Source organism: Hetaerina americana, unplaced genomic scaffold (genome assembly GCF_022747635.1).
Source record: "Hetaerina americana unplaced genomic scaffold, ioHetAmer1.1.p SCAF_11, whole genome shotgun sequence".
NCBI classification, from domain to species: Eukaryota; Metazoa; Arthropoda; class Insecta; order Odonata; family Calopterygidae; genus Hetaerina; species Hetaerina americana.
Window position 1 is genome coordinate 16,117,822 of NW_027286181.1, and position 18,280 is coordinate 16,136,101.

Genomic DNA, 18,280 nt, shown 5'->3' on the forward strand with positions numbered 1-18,280 from the left:
GAGAGTGTAGAGCTCATATCTTACTAAGCCCTGTAGAGTAAGTGAAATTTACCCATTAGGGTTATTAGGGGGGCAGTATCTTTCCCTGTGCTAGCACCCAAGGTTTTCCAGGAAGACCTGGAACCCAAAAAAACCGCACAGGTAGAGTGAAGCTTATGTATTCTAACATCATGTATATTTGGACCTGGGTCATCGGGGCAGGGGTCAAACTCTCCAACAACATCCTTCCTATTATTACACACTTAATATTTAACCACTACAACTTAACAAATAAATAAACATAAGAAGCAGAAACTTGGTTAAAAGCAGAATAACAGGAAAAAATTGGAAGCAGCTGAAATGGAATTCTGGTGACGCTGCCTTACTAGATTGGATAAATGAAAAAAATGAAGTCAGAATGAGAATGAAAATAGAAAATAAAATAACAAATGTAATTAGTTAGAAAAAGTAATTGGTCAGGGCATTTATGCTTGAAGGATGGCTGACACTGAGATTATGGAGAAGGCAACCTAAAGACAGGAAGAAGAAAGGAAGACCAAGGAAATAATGGAATGACATTGCCTTCCATGCCATGCAGGAGACAGAACCCAAGAAAGCAGATTGGGGGGACTAGAAATAAATACACATTGGAATGCAAGACACGTCAACAGCTATAAGATACTTGAAAAAATATAAAATTATGCATACACATGAATGTATGTATGTAAAGTTTTAAAAAATAACATCATATATGTTAAATTATATCATTTTATATAACATTTAAGCTAAAATATAACATTATAATAACAAATAAATAATAAAAATCAATTTAAACACAACAACAGAATACCATCAATAGAAAGATGGTTAGACCAAATATAAAATAAGGTTAAAAATCTAAACAGACCTAAGAATTGAAAAAACACTTTCCTTAGATATACGATGAAATGTTTAAAGAAAGCCTCTTTATTTTTTAAAGAATTTTCCGATGATGCAACTTTAATGGAATATGCTGTACTGGTTATTACATAACAATATCAGTCTTACAGAATAATCTAAAAAAATCATTGATTACAGCAACACATCTTACCTCCATACATATCTTACAAACCTCCATGCAATGAAGAACTTTGAACAATGCTCTTTTCCCAGTCCCGACCTCCATAACTTGTAATTTGCATAGTGAAAAATCTCCCTCCAGCAAAAATCTTTGAACTATTAAACCTCCACAGTACAAAACCTAAATGTGGACAGAGACATTAAATAACACTTTCATGTCATGAAATTTCAACATAAATCGAAATATCCACTTTCTTTGGATTGTATTGGCATGACACTGCAGTTGTAGACACACTGAGTTGAGTACTTATACCACAACCGCATCTTCCCTCTTCCTCTCCATCAACAAGCCTGAGGTTTTTTCAAATGGTTACTGATTTCTGCTCATCACTGCAATGAAGAGGGGATCAGCATCTTTGATCTTATGAGAGAACTTTTTCAGCATTAATGATTGGTAGCTTTCTTTTTGAAACAACTGAATGAAACAAATAGCCATTCACACTCTAATTATTCCTTCAGAAGCTAGAGTGCTATGCAATCATAAACTATCACACTCGAAGCACTGCTCTGGGTCTACCAAGACCAAGTGGGTACTGTGTCTAGCTACAACTGTGAGCCTATTGGTGACTCCATTTTTTATCAGGTCCAATTCATGGCAGGGTAAATTTTTATCGTTGCATTTTATCTTTTTGGAGGCAAAATTTACACTAACGTGTTTAGGGTTGTGAATATGCAAGATGCTATTTTTTTCAATTAAAAGAAATAGCTAAGGTGGCCTACGGTTTGGTTTGAGGAGGGAAAGTGACTAGAGACTTGTAGGTTATGACCACAGTCCATGGAGTCAAAGGAAATATCTTTCACCATCTGCTTTTTGTTGAATTCGCCTCTGGGTCAACTGCTTAGACACACGACAAATTTTAAACTGTGTTCTTTCGATGAATGTACAAAAGAGGTAACCCCTATGTGTTAACCATAATTATTTACATTAGCTGGGGCCGGGACCTGAAGGAATGGAAGTGAGAATAAGGAAAAAGTGCTACCGGGGAATATACTGACAAGAGTCAACTGTATTGTTGACCAACGCCAAGGATTCATTGTTTTGAAGAAATTCCAACTGAAAGGAAAATATTATGGATACCACCATGAGATGAAGATGGCCTAATATATTTCCCATATTCCTCAAGATCCAGAATTTCACTTAGTTACTAATGTGATGAATGTTCAATTATGAGCGCTCATACATTTATTTAAATCATTTATTTTTAATTTGGGTTAGATTTTTAGCCTAATGTGTAATGTACTGTGGTAATAGTTTCATGATAATTTAACAATCGCATAAGCAGCAACCATCTTAAGTAGAAAAATGTTCAGTTTATCTACAGAAACTATGAAATAACCAAAGGATTAGCAAGATCTTGTACTGAAATTTTGCTTTTGCCTGAATAAAGTCTCAGCCAAGGCCAATGTAATGGTACAGGATACTTGCAGTGTGTCTATTATTCCCTATAGTACAGCTGAATGATGGTTTCAAATGCTTAAAGAGGTGAGGATATAAGTTTCAAAGGAAGGTGGACACCAGAGCCACAGTCACTGCTCTTATGAAAGTAAACATTAACACTACAACTGCCATTTTGAGAGAAGATTGTCAAATTATGTTTACAGCATCATCAAAAATATTGAAAAATCCACCCACATGTTGGCAACAGAAAAATTGCACATGAGAAAGGTTGTGCACTTAAAAAATCCACAGAGGCAATAGGATGGGTGCTGAATTATGATAATGCAGGGCTGCACTTTTTCCTGTTCCCCTTGTTAAGAAACAATTTTGTGGAAAGTATTTTTCATCTTCAGAAGCAGGCATGGGATAACTGAACATGTTGCAACTTGCAATGGCTGCAGATGATGCAACATTGAATTCAAATACATGAAACTTGTATCACATTAACATTGCACAGTAAACATAACAGTTTCAGGTTTAACTTTGTGGAATTCCTTCATGATGAGGGTAAAAAGAAACTTAACACTTCCACCAAAAAGATTTAATATTTCACGACCATGGTTTCGATGCTGCACAGCATTGAAAGCATGGTCGTGAAACAGCAAATCTTTTTGGTTGAAATGTTAAGTTTCTTTTTACCCTCATATTGCAGAGCAGGTTAGCAAAAAAAAACATGAAATTAAATTTTTACTCAAATAATGAAAATAAAAAATATATGATTACTCTTTATTGAACAACCCTCAAAGATTGTATCAGTCATTCCAGGATGCCTGTACTGGTTAATGTAATTTCTAAACATGGCACGAGAATCTACAAAAGCTAATTACTACGAACAGAAAAAAATGTTCTGTGCCTATTATTGACCACAACTATCTAGCATGCCCATCTACTACAAATTTGAACTATATCAAGTCTTAAAAGATTTACATTAATTTTCAATTAACAGTTAACAATAAAGAACGCATTGGAACTAGGGTAAATTCCTGCTCCATGATCATTAATCCATTATGAGTATTCAATATCAAATATGAGGGTGCACCCAAAAATAACCAGAAAGGTGCTGTGGTTGGAGGAGCTCATGCTCACACATTTCTTCCACTAGGTGAGCATGTAGCTTTAAAAAAATAATTCTGGTTACTTTTGCATAGCCCATCGTGTTTGATATTGAATACCCTTTCTTGTTTTTAACTGAAACAGAGTGGGCATATGTAGGGGATTCCATGTAAGCTCGAAACTTTGTTTTGGTAGAATTGTGATTGATTTAATTTTTAACAGTGAATTATTTTCTATTGCAGGTATTGTAAAAATTGATGGGAAGATTCACCTGAAAATTTGGAACTTTAGCGATGAAAAATGTCCCTCAAAGAATTTCACTGAACCAAAGACCAAATGCTTATTACAAAAATACATGCTAGACAAAATTATAAATAGTGTGATCATGGAAAATTCAATAGAATGAATTTATTTTACTTTTAGATTAATTAACTGGTTATAATTCACCAACCTGAATATGCCCAAGGCATTGGCAGGATCGATTTCATCGTGCATGAGCTGGGTGCATCCATCAATAACATCTCCCATTTGCAGCATATCAGCCACCACCATTAGCTCTTGTACTTCATCTAAGCCCACTTGCAATTCACCTAAAATGTAAATTGTAACTTAATGCACTTGAACTGACACATCCACAAAAATTATTCCAATCAAACCACATTAAGGAGTCACCAAGTTCCAGACTATGTTGTACTCTTCACTTAGAGTGACTTCTTCAGAATAATTTCAAAAACTGAAATAAAATAGAGAAAGCAGCACTATTCTTTAAAAATGCACAGTTTTACATATTTATGAACTGACTCATTCCATTCACACCAGTGTATTAGTCAGTGTACCTTCTATTGAAACAGCTGTGAGGAATTTTTATGAATTAAGAAGCACATCACCTGATTAAATATAAATTATGTACAATGAAACCATGTTAAACATAATAATATGCTCCCCGTGTCATTGCTTTCCTACAAATCTTTTGAGTTGCTCTCTTTCCATGAACTGGCTTGCATAATGCTGTCTTAGTGCAAGGGTGAGAAGTGACCTAACGATGGCAAAAGGGAATCAAAAAATCTCAAAGAGGGGAGCATTATGCTCATTCTGCACATGGTTCTTGGGTGTGAAATGAAGTGTTCTTGTTTCATACATGCATCATTCTCCCAAAACCCAGAAGGAATTTTTCAAGAGTTGGTAATGGCATCTGAGGACCGAAAAATATCCAGGTTCCTGTCTTAGATACCAGGATTGTTGTCCAAGGTGCTTGTTAGTCAGTATCAGGATTTTGAATCCTTGACATGGATACCAACACACTGGTAGCTAGTTTTCTTGCCCTCAGTGACATGGCTGATCTTACATTTCAAATGGTCTGCAAGATTACCCTGCAATCATTTCAATTAATACTTCATCCATAGCATCAGTTTTATTGACCTTTAGTTCAAGGCTCCCCAACCAAGGACATAGGCTTATCTAATTATGGGGTAAAATGTCTGATATTGTACATATTTTTACTAAGGGTCGGAATTGATATCAGTATGCATGGTGCCTAGATACAGAAGAAGAAATTACGATACTGAAGAGGTATCTAAAATTCTTGCTCTATGCATTGGAACCTAGAAGCCAGTAACTGCATACATTTGGATACAGGTTAATCCCAGGTCCCTGAGTTTTTGCTTAAAATTTCTATTTTTTTACATATCTTGTACATACCTGTAACTTGGCACTCATTTTTTTCCAAACTATTAAATGTTACTAAGTTTATTCCAGTGAATTATTTAAACTATTAATAGTGAACCCTTGTTAAATACATCTTCTCAAGAATAAAGACTAAAAGAAATATAATTTAACATTTTTAACAGGAGATATCAAGTTTTTCTTCAAAATATTCCATGTTTATTTTGATGATTTTAATGTTCTGACAGTATTGACCATAATCATAATTAGTGAGACTTTTAATTTATTCCGAAATTCCCTGTGTGTCATGAGTGGTCAATGAAAACGCTACGAGGATGGTCTGAAAAGTTTCTGACCTGACAAAGATACAAGACATTTAATCTGAAATTTCTGATGATTTCTGAGGTCGGTAACTTTTATGACCACCCTTGTAGTTTTTATGGGAGGCGACTGACACTAGATTCATTTGCGCCATTAGGGATGGATGGGAAAGGAAGGGTGGAGAGAAACCCGGCACTGGCATTAGCCTACTCTTGTCGAAAGGTGCCAAGGGGTCCACAGTTTAAGGTCCCATCTGATGGACGTCGTACTCACTCAGAGTGCTCTCCACAAAGTACCTAAAGTAGGGATCGGGATACCGCTGAAAAATATTTGTGGTGCCCAGGATTTGAACCTGGGCCCTCTCAGTGGGAAGCCTGTACGTTAGGCTCCTTACCATCCCAATCCCTGCCAGTGTCTAGAGTACTGCCCAAACGGTACTGCTTCAATTGTTTGCTTCTATTGCTGCACTGCAGCAGTAGTTTTTGCCCTAAGAAGAGTCATAACTGTGACATTATTAAACAGTGGTAAATTTCAGAATGCAACCTTATAGAGGTTTAGCTCACATATCAAATACCACTTTCAATATACTATAATTAACTAAAATTTGTTGTCTCAGGCGTAACTTTATAGAATTTGCATAACATATTGAAATGTAATGAAATAATTGACTTTGTAATTCCACACACTTTTCCACACAAAATTCCACACAAAAAAGTGTGTGGAATTACAAAGTCAATTATTTCATTACATTTCCATATAATTAACTACCTCGTACATAAGCTGAACCTTGATTTTTTAATAGAAAATTTGTACTTTAAGTTTAACCTCTACACTAGCATAAATAGCAGGGAGGTGTAGGGGAACCAAGGTACCAGCATATAGACACCTCAGATGCCCAGGATTTTTACAGTATCAAATCACAGGAGAGGGTAATTAAATATTGGTAGAAAAATACATTAAGTAGTTCCACTATTTGGATTATTTAAGTTTAAGAGCTTTTGGTATTCCCAATAACGGGCTTATTTTAGAGACTGATGCCAGGTTGTGCTTTGCTAGGGGAGGCAAGTAAATTTATCATTGTACTAATGTATAGGCTGCATCCATCCAAAAATTAAATCCACCCATAGGACACCAATAATTATAATAATATGAAAGTATACATGGGTTTCAAACTGCCATTGGAATCTTCATATTATGGTGAGAATATAGCACATTTGAATACACCTATGGAGACCCAAACATCCTGAACCCCACCCATTAAACTAAAAAAACTCCAACCATTCACTGTGCAGGAACATCCAGAAAAATTCACAGCCAAAAAAACCACATGCAGAAAGAATCACTTGCTCTGAGGAACTCCTTAACTTCGTCTCCATTAGTACCAGAGCATGACTCACCCCTTGCATCTCCACATGCCAGTAGCATTATGGCAACCTCAACAATGATGGATGAACATTAGCATTTCCCCAAATCAACGTTGCTGCAATATTACCGGACCAACTTATGATTCTGGAGAACGAAAGCCGAAGGTAGCACAATGTTAATTGTAACTAGAATAGCTACTATGTGGAAGTAAGATAATATTTTATCAAAAATTAAGACCCATGTCTCATGCCTAATGAGTAAAGTCATGTTATTCTACATTCATAGAATGTGTGAATTCCCAATTTAATGCCTTTGTTACCTTGGAAGAACGTATGAAGTGTATTTTAACAATGATAAGTAAAGTTCAGAACTAATCATTTAATCAATGCTGTCTGAGCTGACCGACTAGGATTTACAACTACATCATGTGTAAGATACTGAACGTAAAATCTCTTTTTAAGAAAAATATTTACAACACTGAGCAGTATAATAATAATAATGCTCTTCAGAGGATGCAAGAAAATTGGGATAAAAAGTGAAGATGTCTTTTCTGCTAGTATACCAAAGTCAGAGAGACTGAGAAAAATACCTAATGCCTCAACTAATTAAGCTAAAATAACTAATCCAATCTCAGTACCGTGCTGCTAAATAACTACCTTCCTAGTGACTCTGAGGATTTGACAATAGCATTATTAGGTATTATTACAACTAATGCAAATGATGAGAGATCTTACCAGTGTATATAAACTGTAGCATGGAGGACATTGTTTGAGGGGAAAGACTGAGCATTTTCACTCTTGACTCTTTGCCCTCAAGCAATCCAGAAGAAAACATGGCCCTGAAATAAGAACATGCTGCCACTAAGACAGATCGATGAGCCTGCAAAGGAGTAAAAGAGATCTTTTAATTTTAATTACTCTTAAATTGAGTAACACAAAAAAGCATACCGTAAGAATCTGAAGCAATTATTTTCATTAATAAATAAAAATCTGGAGCATTTATTCTAATAATTTATCAATGGAAGATGAACATAAAACAGAATGCTGTCATTTGCTGTAATGGAGCATCTTTTGCATTGATTTTCAATGGAAATTATGATTTTTAAGTTGTGTTCATAGATATACATACAAAAAATCCAAACTTTACCACAAGTAAGCCTCAATCTATATTTTATACACTTCCTTATGTCCCTAGAAATCATCAATATAGCACAGGGTAATAATAATTCATTGGCCACAATAGGTTTGTTGATGAACAAACCTAAGGCAAGTTAAAAGGATTAGCACATATATACTAAGTTACATACTATCACAGTTGGAGTGACATGATAGGCATAGATGAGTAACCATGGAGTAACATGAAAAAGGATAATATTAATAAATTACAAAACACTAAAGCATGGCATCAATGATATAGGTACATATGCTGGTAAAAAAGGTCACCAAAATAATCACAAAGAATAAAATTCACAAATTTTTTTAAAGGGTTATGCATGGGAGAAGGGGTGCACTGGTAAATTGAAGCATAATTTTAATACTAAACCTTTAAAATGTATCACAAACATTGGCAGAATGCATTCTTTCATCTTTCCTAGCAATGTAAGGGATCAAGATCTCCAACCAATTGTACACTTCCTAAAATTCTACAAGCCAGAAGTCACTCCATGGATGCGTTAGAATAGTAAGATAATTTAAATTAGACAATAGAGGAAGCTTATACAGGTATTTTGTCTTCCATCAATAATTTGTCCCCACAGGTTTTAAAGTATTTTGCTGAAGCTATTGGCTAGAAGTTCTCAGAAGGAATACACCCCAAAGCTAGATAAAGGTTGATAAGAACACATTTCTACATACCCAAATTGTAGCCAACCAGATGACCATTACTGGAAAGAGGAAACTAAATGGAGTACTACACTTGGGAAGAAGTCTGCCTATAATAATGTTTCTTTCACCCCTTAACTCTTACCAAGTGATGATTACCCTTTTCTTCCCAGAATTTAGTTGACAGCATACAGATATTTTACCCTGGATATTTTGCAAGAATTTCCACATAAAACCGCAAAACACTAATTTCCTCCCCTTGGGTTCGGTCACCTAGTAGACTAATTTACCCTTCTTATTGATATTACATCGTGTTGATAGCAGCATGTTACTATCAATATGTAGGTACCACATTCAGCTACTGACTGGAGGACCTAGCTTTGACACTGGACATAGCTTCACCCAAGCAGTGTGGTTTTTTGAAAACTGGATCTTCCTGGAAAACGACAGACCACACAGGAAAAGGAACGGGTCTCCCTACTCTGATAATTGAATAATATATGTCAAATAGGGTTCAGAGTTAGATATGCTCAACCCTTGCCTACCAAACCAATATTCATATTGTTTGCTGTAATAGTGTATTATTGATTTTGGAGAATTTTCCTTCTACGATACCATTTTTGGTTGGAGTACATACCACTGATACAATGTCCATGTATTTTAACTATGTCCCAAAAACCAATAACATTACCCCCAATATTAAAAAGAGATTATCCTGCCTGACTCATTCCACTGCATAAAGTTCATTTAAGAATCTTAATTCAGGAAAACCAGCAGAACCATCAAATAAAATTGGGAAAGGATGCCAAAGAGCAATTTTTTATGGTACATAAAGACTTCTATTAATGAGAATTACCAGATTTTGTCAAAGTGAAACCTCTGCTAAAGAAGGGTAATGTTATAAAATCTACTAAGTAGGCATACAATGATTTCACTCTGAACTACTAAATTGACACTACAACTGTCGACTAAAATACTTTAAAAGGGAACTGAATGAGAAACAAATGTCAAAGAATGATTTTTAAGTTTTTACTTTAAAAAAATAAGATTTGAACAATAGAGGTATCGTGAACCAAATATTAAACCTGTTTATTAATTGAAGAACATGTATTTTTCCATTGTTCTTTATGCTGTTACTACTAGTTTCAATGATTAGGTGTCATCATCAAGTAAGGCTTAACAACCCTCTCCTCCTTCCAATCAATGCTGATCACAACCCCACCTCTTTCCCCTTCCTCCCCCCTCCCTCCTTTCCCCCTATCTTAACCACCCCTTCCCCTTCATGAATGGTATACATATGATGATCCCTAAGCATTGAAACTAGTAGTACCAAAATAATAAAGTGGAAAAATGAATCATATTCTTCATTTAATAAACATGAACTTCCACAAAGTTGAGCCAGAAACCATAGAATACATAAAACCTGTTATTTTTAAAAAATCATGATATCTTGATAAGGAACAACAACTAAGTATTAGAAAAGACAAGGGAATGAATTAGTCATTGCCAAGCATGATCTTTTTATTGTGATCCTCCAAAACAGTATGCAGGCATCTTTATTTACATTAAAAAACAGGCAGACACATTTTTTCCGAGAGATACAAATGAATTAAAATGAGTCAATGAATGTAACCAAAGAACTAAAAAATGTATACTCGGTTAAACTAGATGAAATATAATCCATCATCACAAAAAATTGAGTTAATATAACAGCTGGTTCATTTTGAATGTCCATAAATATTAAACAAAGAAAGGAAATGTTACTTTAGTTTACAAGTGGGATACTCACAATTCTGTTCTAGTATAGACAAATGAATTTAATCACCGACCTTTTCAAGATAAAAGAAAAGACATTTCTTGTCAGACTATATAACCATCTAACATTTCATTAAACCTACATTACATTATTTGTTGACAGCAATTTATGAGTCCGTAGACAATTCAGTCAACATTGCATGTATTTCTTTATCAGGGCAGTGGACCCCATAAACTATGAACTCCTTGATAATAAGCTAGGAAACCCTTCAAATCACTGGTGCCTGCTTCAGTTTTGAAAAATCATACATTTATCAGGACGATAAACTCTTCTTTCCAAAACTGAAGCATGTGATGCCGAAGAATTCACACTAAGCCTGAGAAGCAATGTTTTGGTATCCAATACATTATCCATTAGTAGAATCAATCCTAGCCTGAGGTCCAATATTTTAATATCCTTATGTGACCCTCAAGAGAAGTGCATTCTTAATTTTAGTGAATCATTTCCTAAACTCAACAGTTCCTCACATCATTAATGTATATAGCTATAGTAATACATTAGTGATGATTGGGATTTTTTCAAAAATAACTTTGCATGAGAGGAGAACTTTCATGTTCAATTGAAATATTTCATTTTGGTCATTAGGGTCCCATGTTAAATTTATTAGCATTATGAAGGATCTAGTGGCCAATTCTAAGATTTGGTAAACATAATAGTGATGTGCTAATCATTAAATATTTACAAATGCTAGCTGTTCTGAGATAGTGCAATTAAAAATGTTGTCGGTGGCGCTCTATCACCTGAGGCATGATTGAAGAATTATGGCATAGTAACTGTGAATGTAGGTAATTAGTAAATGGTATAACCATAATTTCAAACTATATATGTAGTGACTAAAGCAGAAGAAGCATAGAATGTTTAGTTGTTTACTTAAGTATGTATATATATATATGGCAATACAAGGTGTAATCAAAAAAGACCAGACTGTTTTATTCTGCACAAACCATTCAAGGGATCGAAATGAGACACAGTGCACCATTTAGCGACACATCTGACAACTACAACAAGAGGTGTTGTGTTTGTTTACATCAATTTTTACGCAGCAGCAGCGGTAAGTGTCTTAACCTGTTTGTCGCCACGTGCAATGGCAGCAATGAAGGAGCTAGAGGAACAGCATGCGTGAGTGAAATTTTGTTTCAAACTTGGCAAAAGTGCTACGGAGACATTTGGAATGATTCAGCAAGCCTTTGTTAATGAAGCCATGAGCCCTAGCCAGTTTTTTGAGTGGTACAGTTGTTTTAAATCGGGCAGAACCTCGACAGATGAAGATTTGCAAACGGGACGGCCTTCTACTTCGACAGACCCCAACCATGTCGAATTGGTGCAGGCAAATTGCTGTTTAACTGTTAGGGAGATAGCCAAGGAAGTGAACATTTGTTTTGGATCCTGTCAGACAATTTTGACAGACATTTTGGGCATGACGCGTGTCCCATCAAAATTCATCCCACGGGTGCTGACTGATGAACAGAGACAAAAACATGTGGACATTTGTCAGGAACTCCTGGATCGAGCAAATGCCGACCCAGAGTTTCTTACAACCATCGTAACTGGTGACGAAACCTAGGTTTACGGTTATGATGTTGAGACAAAGGCCCAGTCTTCTCAGTAGAAAGGTCCTCATTCTCCATGACCAAAGAAAGCTCCTATGTCCCGGTCCAATGTGAAGGTCACGGTGGAGTGTTCCTTCCATTGGCAAGGGCTGATTCATTATGAATGCATCCCTCAGGGTCAAACTGTCAACAAAGATTTCTACTTAAAGGTTATGAAGAGACTGAGGGTAGCAGTGAGCCGAAAGAGGCAAGCTATGTTGAGAAACAATGCATGGCGTTTCCACCACCACCAGGATCAGCACCGGCTCACATGGTGCTGATCGTGACAGTTTTTTGCCAGAACCGGAACTTCTGTGATCCCACAGCCACCGTACTCTCCGGATGTGGCTCCATCAGATTTTTTTTTCCAAAGTTGAAATCAACCTTGAAAGGGCACCGATTCCACTCTAATGTGGACATTAAAACTAATTGTATGGCGGACCTGAAGAGGATCCCTAAGGTGGCTTACCAGGCCGAGTTCGAGAGCTGGAGGAAATGTTGGCAAAGGTATGTTGTGAGTAAACGCACGTACTTTGAGGGCGACAAGTTCAATTAAGCTGTATCCATTGAAAAAAACAAGTTATAAAATCAGTCCCATCTTTTTTTGATCAAGCCTTGTAAAACCTACAGGCCGATCGATTTAAGAATAGTCACATTAATTTTAATAAGTTTACATTTAAATTTAGAATCACATTTAAATAAGTTCACATTAATTATTTATACCCTAAAAAATTTAATGTTTTCGCTCTCATTCATTACAAGAATTACACAGAACTATATTAATGAATTAGTGCAATACTTCTTTGAGAAGCATTTGCGTACTGTAAGAGAGGAAAGTAAACACTTCAACTCCATTCCAGAGTAAATTAAAAGAGCTACATTTAATTTTATTAGAATTCATTATTTTGTTACTAAATAATCAACAGTAATTCTTGCTGAGTAGAGAATATTGTTGGGAATATATATTTCTCAGCTATATGTGAAGATTTCAGTTTTTGTGAGAGCTGGATGCCACACTGATATTTTTGGTACTCTCCCAGTTAAGGTAGGTCTTCGATGGACACATTCTATACAATTGCAAAACAATACATTCACTTGCCTGTCCTAAAAAAATAATCTGACATTGGAAATTATAGTAAGTTCGTCATCAATTTCCCATACTTCCTGCCTCCTTTCATTTTATTCAACATGTCTATCCTATTCCTCCTCTTACCTCATTTGCATAATGTTCCCCCTGACAACACAATCTTCAACTTCCTATTCCAAATCAGAATGCTCTGCATCCATATTTCCCGCCTCCTCAGGATATCTCCCAACAAATCCCTCTCCTCCCCCACCATACCTAGCACTTCATCGTTTGTTATCCATTCAGTCCACTTCACCCTTTCCATCATTCTCCACAACCACATTTCAACAGCCTCTAAATTTAGGCCGCCGGCCTTGGTGGCGCGGGGTAATGTCCTCGCCTACCAACCCAAAGGTCGTGGGTTCGATTCCCGCCTAGGTGGATTTCCCTCCATCTAGGGCTTGGTTGTATGTTATTTTCTTCAATATAATGTCTGTAATGTAGGGTTAGGTGGAAGAAGGGACTATTAGTCTCAACCTCGCCCAATTAAGTCGATAAATAAGTAAAATAAATAAATAAATCTATGCCAATCATCTGGCTTCAATGACATTCTAAGATTGCTAGACTAATGTCTTCACCATATGGAGGAACTTGAATCTTCTGAATCTTCCTTGTTCCAAATAATACCTCTTCTGACTTACCTTTGATTGTTTGCAATGATTTTCCCTTTCCACTTCCTGACAGTGCTTCCATCCTCCTATACAGCACCCCAATTTTACCCTTTTTATGTAAAGTTTGCATACCCTTGCACTGCATCTTCCACCACACTTCTTTCGCGTACTTGTTTCATGGCTCAGATTGACCTACTTTTTCTACCTAAATCTGTGTTCATATTCTTCATTAGTGAAATCAAAATTTACTGTATATCCTGAGATGGAATATGACCTCTATTATTATTATTAGGTAATCTACCAGTTAAGGTAGGTTTTTGGATGGACTCAGGTCCTAAATAAATATTTTGTGACTCCTAGCAAAACCCAACATCCAGCATCCTATTCTACATCAGGTCCCTCTTCATCTCTGTGTACTTTCTTCCTCCCTTCATCCTGTCCAACATCCCTATCTTGCTCCTTCCCTTTCCTTGTTTGCCCAACAACCTCCACATAACACAATTGAAACTAAGACTTGTCAAATAGATATGTAAAATATTATTGTTAATCTATACACAAGCAGATTAACAGGGTCAGATGGCATGCAAACCATTAGCACCATATTCAAACTTCTTCCTGAAACACCTTAACTATAACAAAAAGACGAATAACAAATTATCATTCTTCAAAAATCTTAACCTGCTACACACAAAAGATAATTAAAGGTAATATAAGTACGTAATACAATAACATGAAACATTTTTGTTAAAAATTTTGTCAAAAATAAATTTCCCATCCCATTTACAACATATTTTCAATCAATAATGCATCTAAACTAGGATGACATTATTCACAATGACATGACTTTATTGACACAACTATAATGACATAATTCACAGTAAGAAAACTTATGGAACCTTACACTAAAACCATGTTTTGAACAAAATAAAATACTAACGCTGATACAATTTGGCATAGTACCTACTGTTTCATTGACGGCATTATACAGAATAAAATGTAATTAAAACACTTAATTTTTTTCTTTCTTTCTTTCTTATAACCTAATTCAAGATACCCTAGCATAATTGCTATATTCCAGTATTCATTACTTCATTGTTTTGTGGAATTTCATTGTGTTCTGACAAGTTCTACTCAAAATTCGATGATTGAAATGACACTTAAAAAAATTGTCGGACACCACATGTTAACAGTTACTCATTTCTGGTGTGATCATTTGCCTGATTGGTTATTCATTTCTGTTACAAATGACTTGAGTGCATTGGCTCACTCATTGGAAACATTTTAAAAATATAATCTTGAGTGATTAGAGAAACTTGGTAGGTAAGTTTCAATGAAAATAGGCTTTTCTGTATGTTTCGCATGTGATAAAGCTGAATGTTAGAATACGTGGGTTACTACTTATATTGCCAGCCTAATAATGAAAAGACAGTAATTTACTGTTGAAAATGGCTTCATTATTTTTTGAAGTATTCTCCATGATAATCAATACACTTGTGCATGGGCCGAAATCAATTTTCGTGACACTTTTTCCACTCCATAACATGGCTTTTGAATGAGTCAATGGCTTCTTTGGGTCCCAAAAAACATTGGCCACACAATTTTTTCTTGATAAACAGAAATAAAAAGAAGTCATTTGCTGCTAAATCAGGGTTGTATGGAGGATGGCCCATCAATTTGATGTTTTGGCCAGTCAAATAGGTAGTTGTTTCAGCTGATCTGTGAGAGATTGCATTATCACGACGAAGAATGATCCTTCGTTGCCGCTTCTTTTTCCACATTTTGCCAATCACTTCTGGCAAACAAATGATCATGTACCATTCATAATTCACCATTCTACGTTGCTCTAATGGTATGGTTGCCATATGTCCAGTTACTCTGCAGAAACATAAGATCATTTGCTTTGATGTGCTTCTATGCACGAGTCCCTTTTGTCGGCTTTGGCTCGCCTTGGAAGACCCATACAGTTATTGCTGCTTTGTTTCGGGATCATAAGCATAGATCCAAGATTTGTCACCTGTGAAGATGTTATACACAGCTTTTAATGCACCGCAATTGTATTTTGTGAGCATTTCTTTGCACCAATTGACACGAGCATCTTTTTGAGCTTTTATCAAATCATGCAGAATCCAATGCAAAAAAATTTTTTTCAGAGCTTAATGCAATGCAATATCTTATTGATGCTCATCAAGCTAATCCCTAAGTTGCCTCAATCTCACGATAAGTCACATGATCTTTCTTCACTAGTTTTTGCACAGCATCAATGTTTTCTGGCACAACAACTGATTTAGGACGACTTTCAGGACTTTCGCCGCTGAGTGAACGGCGTCCATGATGGAATTCGTTATACCAGCATTTCACAGTGGCAAAGGATGGGGCTTCATCACCAAAAGTGGAAGTAAGTTGATCAATGCATTCCTGTCTTGATAATCTACATCGAAAGTCATAAAAATCATCACACGAAATTGTTCACAAGTTAACCCCATTTTTTCGCTGAGACAAAATTTTCGAGTCAATGTAACCATCACAAGTTATGATCACACGACAAAATGTTCTGAAGAAAGTTAGCGTTAAAAGAGTCAGACTTTCAGTTGGAAATGTCAGATGGCATCTAAATCACTTAGTATGGTCAAGGCTAAAAATATAAATAGCAACCCTCGTAAAAAAGGCAGCAAACCAGAACGAAGTACAGAGCTCACACACACTGGGGAAATCTAAGAATGGTTACTTAAGTGTGAATAAACTGGGTTTAGCAAAAAAAGAAGGCAATGTCTTCTTCCACATTCTTTACAATTAAAATAATAACTTACTCAAGATCATACGCAGATTATTATGAAGATGTATCAAATTGAGATCAAGTTATACCAGTTATATATTATTAAAAGTAATCTACTAGCCAAGTTATGATTTCAATATATTCAATACTTTATTTTGCTACATTTCCAAGCCCAACCTAAAACAAAATTTAATAAATACTCTAAAAACTGCATTACAAGAAATCATTCTGCAACTGTACATATTTCATGCCTCCCTACATTCTGTCCAGCATGCATTATTCTTTCCTTCCTAATTATATCCTATATCACTGTCTTCATCAATCCATAGCCACTCCATAAGCCATTCCCTGCATGCATTTTTCCGGTCTCCTTTGGATATTTCCATACCACTCTCTCTCCTTCTCATTGTGCAAAGAACTGAGATTTTCTTCATGCCTTTCTCTGTATCAGAGTTTTCATGGGTATGTTCTTTTAATCCTTACCTACAGTCCCTGCAATCAACTCCCTCTTCTTCATAAAAGCTTCTCTACTTACTACATCCTTCTTTTAATGCCCTTACTACTAAGCTCATTATCTTTTAAATCGCTTCTTAAATAGGTGTACTGTACTGCCTTTCCTCCCCACTCAAATGGTTATCTTAACATTTATACTTCACAACAATCTCATTACCTTTGTCCTTTTCTTATTGCCTCCCATTCTAAACCTATCACAAGGATTCTGTAATGCACTCAGCAATAACTAAAATCCTTGAATAACTAAAACTTGTTCATCAATCTGATGTTATGATTTCCCAACTACTTCCACACCAGGTTTTCCCAGGCCTCTCTTAGCATGGATGAAAGGGACGTTGAAGAATATGACAGAGAAGCACCATGGTTTATGGATGGGTTAAGGTTCTTGGGGCATTAGGAGGGTATTATTTCTTTGAAATGGTCATGGAAATGTACAATTCATAATTACCAATATGCCATTCTCCTTAGACCTTAAAAACAATTTTCATGCATATCATATGAATATTAAAAAATGCATAATTTTATTGATGAAATGCAGCACTTTGCTTTTTCCCAAGTTTCACCATTATGAACTTATCTATTATACACACATTCAGGGCATGCACAATAATGCTGATTTAACTAAGAGAGATAACAAATGTCAATTGCATGGAGGCTCAAAAATTAATTACATTCACTAAATACAGGTTTCCTCATAAAACTATTGAAAATTGAGACTAACTAACTAGAGAGAGAAAAGTAGGAGCTAACTAACCTTAAACACCTTCCCTCCTGCTGCCTCCAGTTCCACGTCGCAGAGCAAATTTTCCCTCCTCATCTGATCCAAGTTACGCATCACTTTGTCAGAATGCTGACGGCGTATAGACATCATTGCTTTGCTTTTTTTTGGGTTACTTTTGAGCACAATCGCTTCATTCTTAATGCAGAGGCAAAATTGAAATTGGGAATGAATTAGAGTGTCAAATACCATTAATTAATTAAAAAGGAGGCATGTACCCATGCTTTATATTTCTCTATTTCGAAAATGAGCAAGCTTACAACACTGGCTAATATTCTGAATGAAATTGCAAGCACGAAATAATTATTTCCGATAAC

General features: G+C 35.7%; 1 protein-coding gene across 1 annotated transcript in view; it reads right to left on the minus strand.

Moving 5' to 3' along the window:
- Window positions 1–18,280, minus strand: part of LOC139700943 (actin-binding protein IPP-like) — a 41,618-nt gene that overhangs the window by 20,233 nt on the left and 3,105 nt on the right. The window contains exons 3-5 of the mRNA XM_071599444.1: window positions 17,940–18,101; window positions 7,672–7,816; window positions 4,041–4,179 (exon numbers count right to left, since the gene is read on the minus strand). Of these exons, the coding sequence (XP_071455545.1) occupies window positions 4,041–4,179; window positions 7,672–7,816; window positions 17,940–18,101 (446 nt within the window). The remainder of the gene's footprint in view (window positions 1–4,040; window positions 4,180–7,671; window positions 7,817–17,939; window positions 18,102–18,280) is intronic.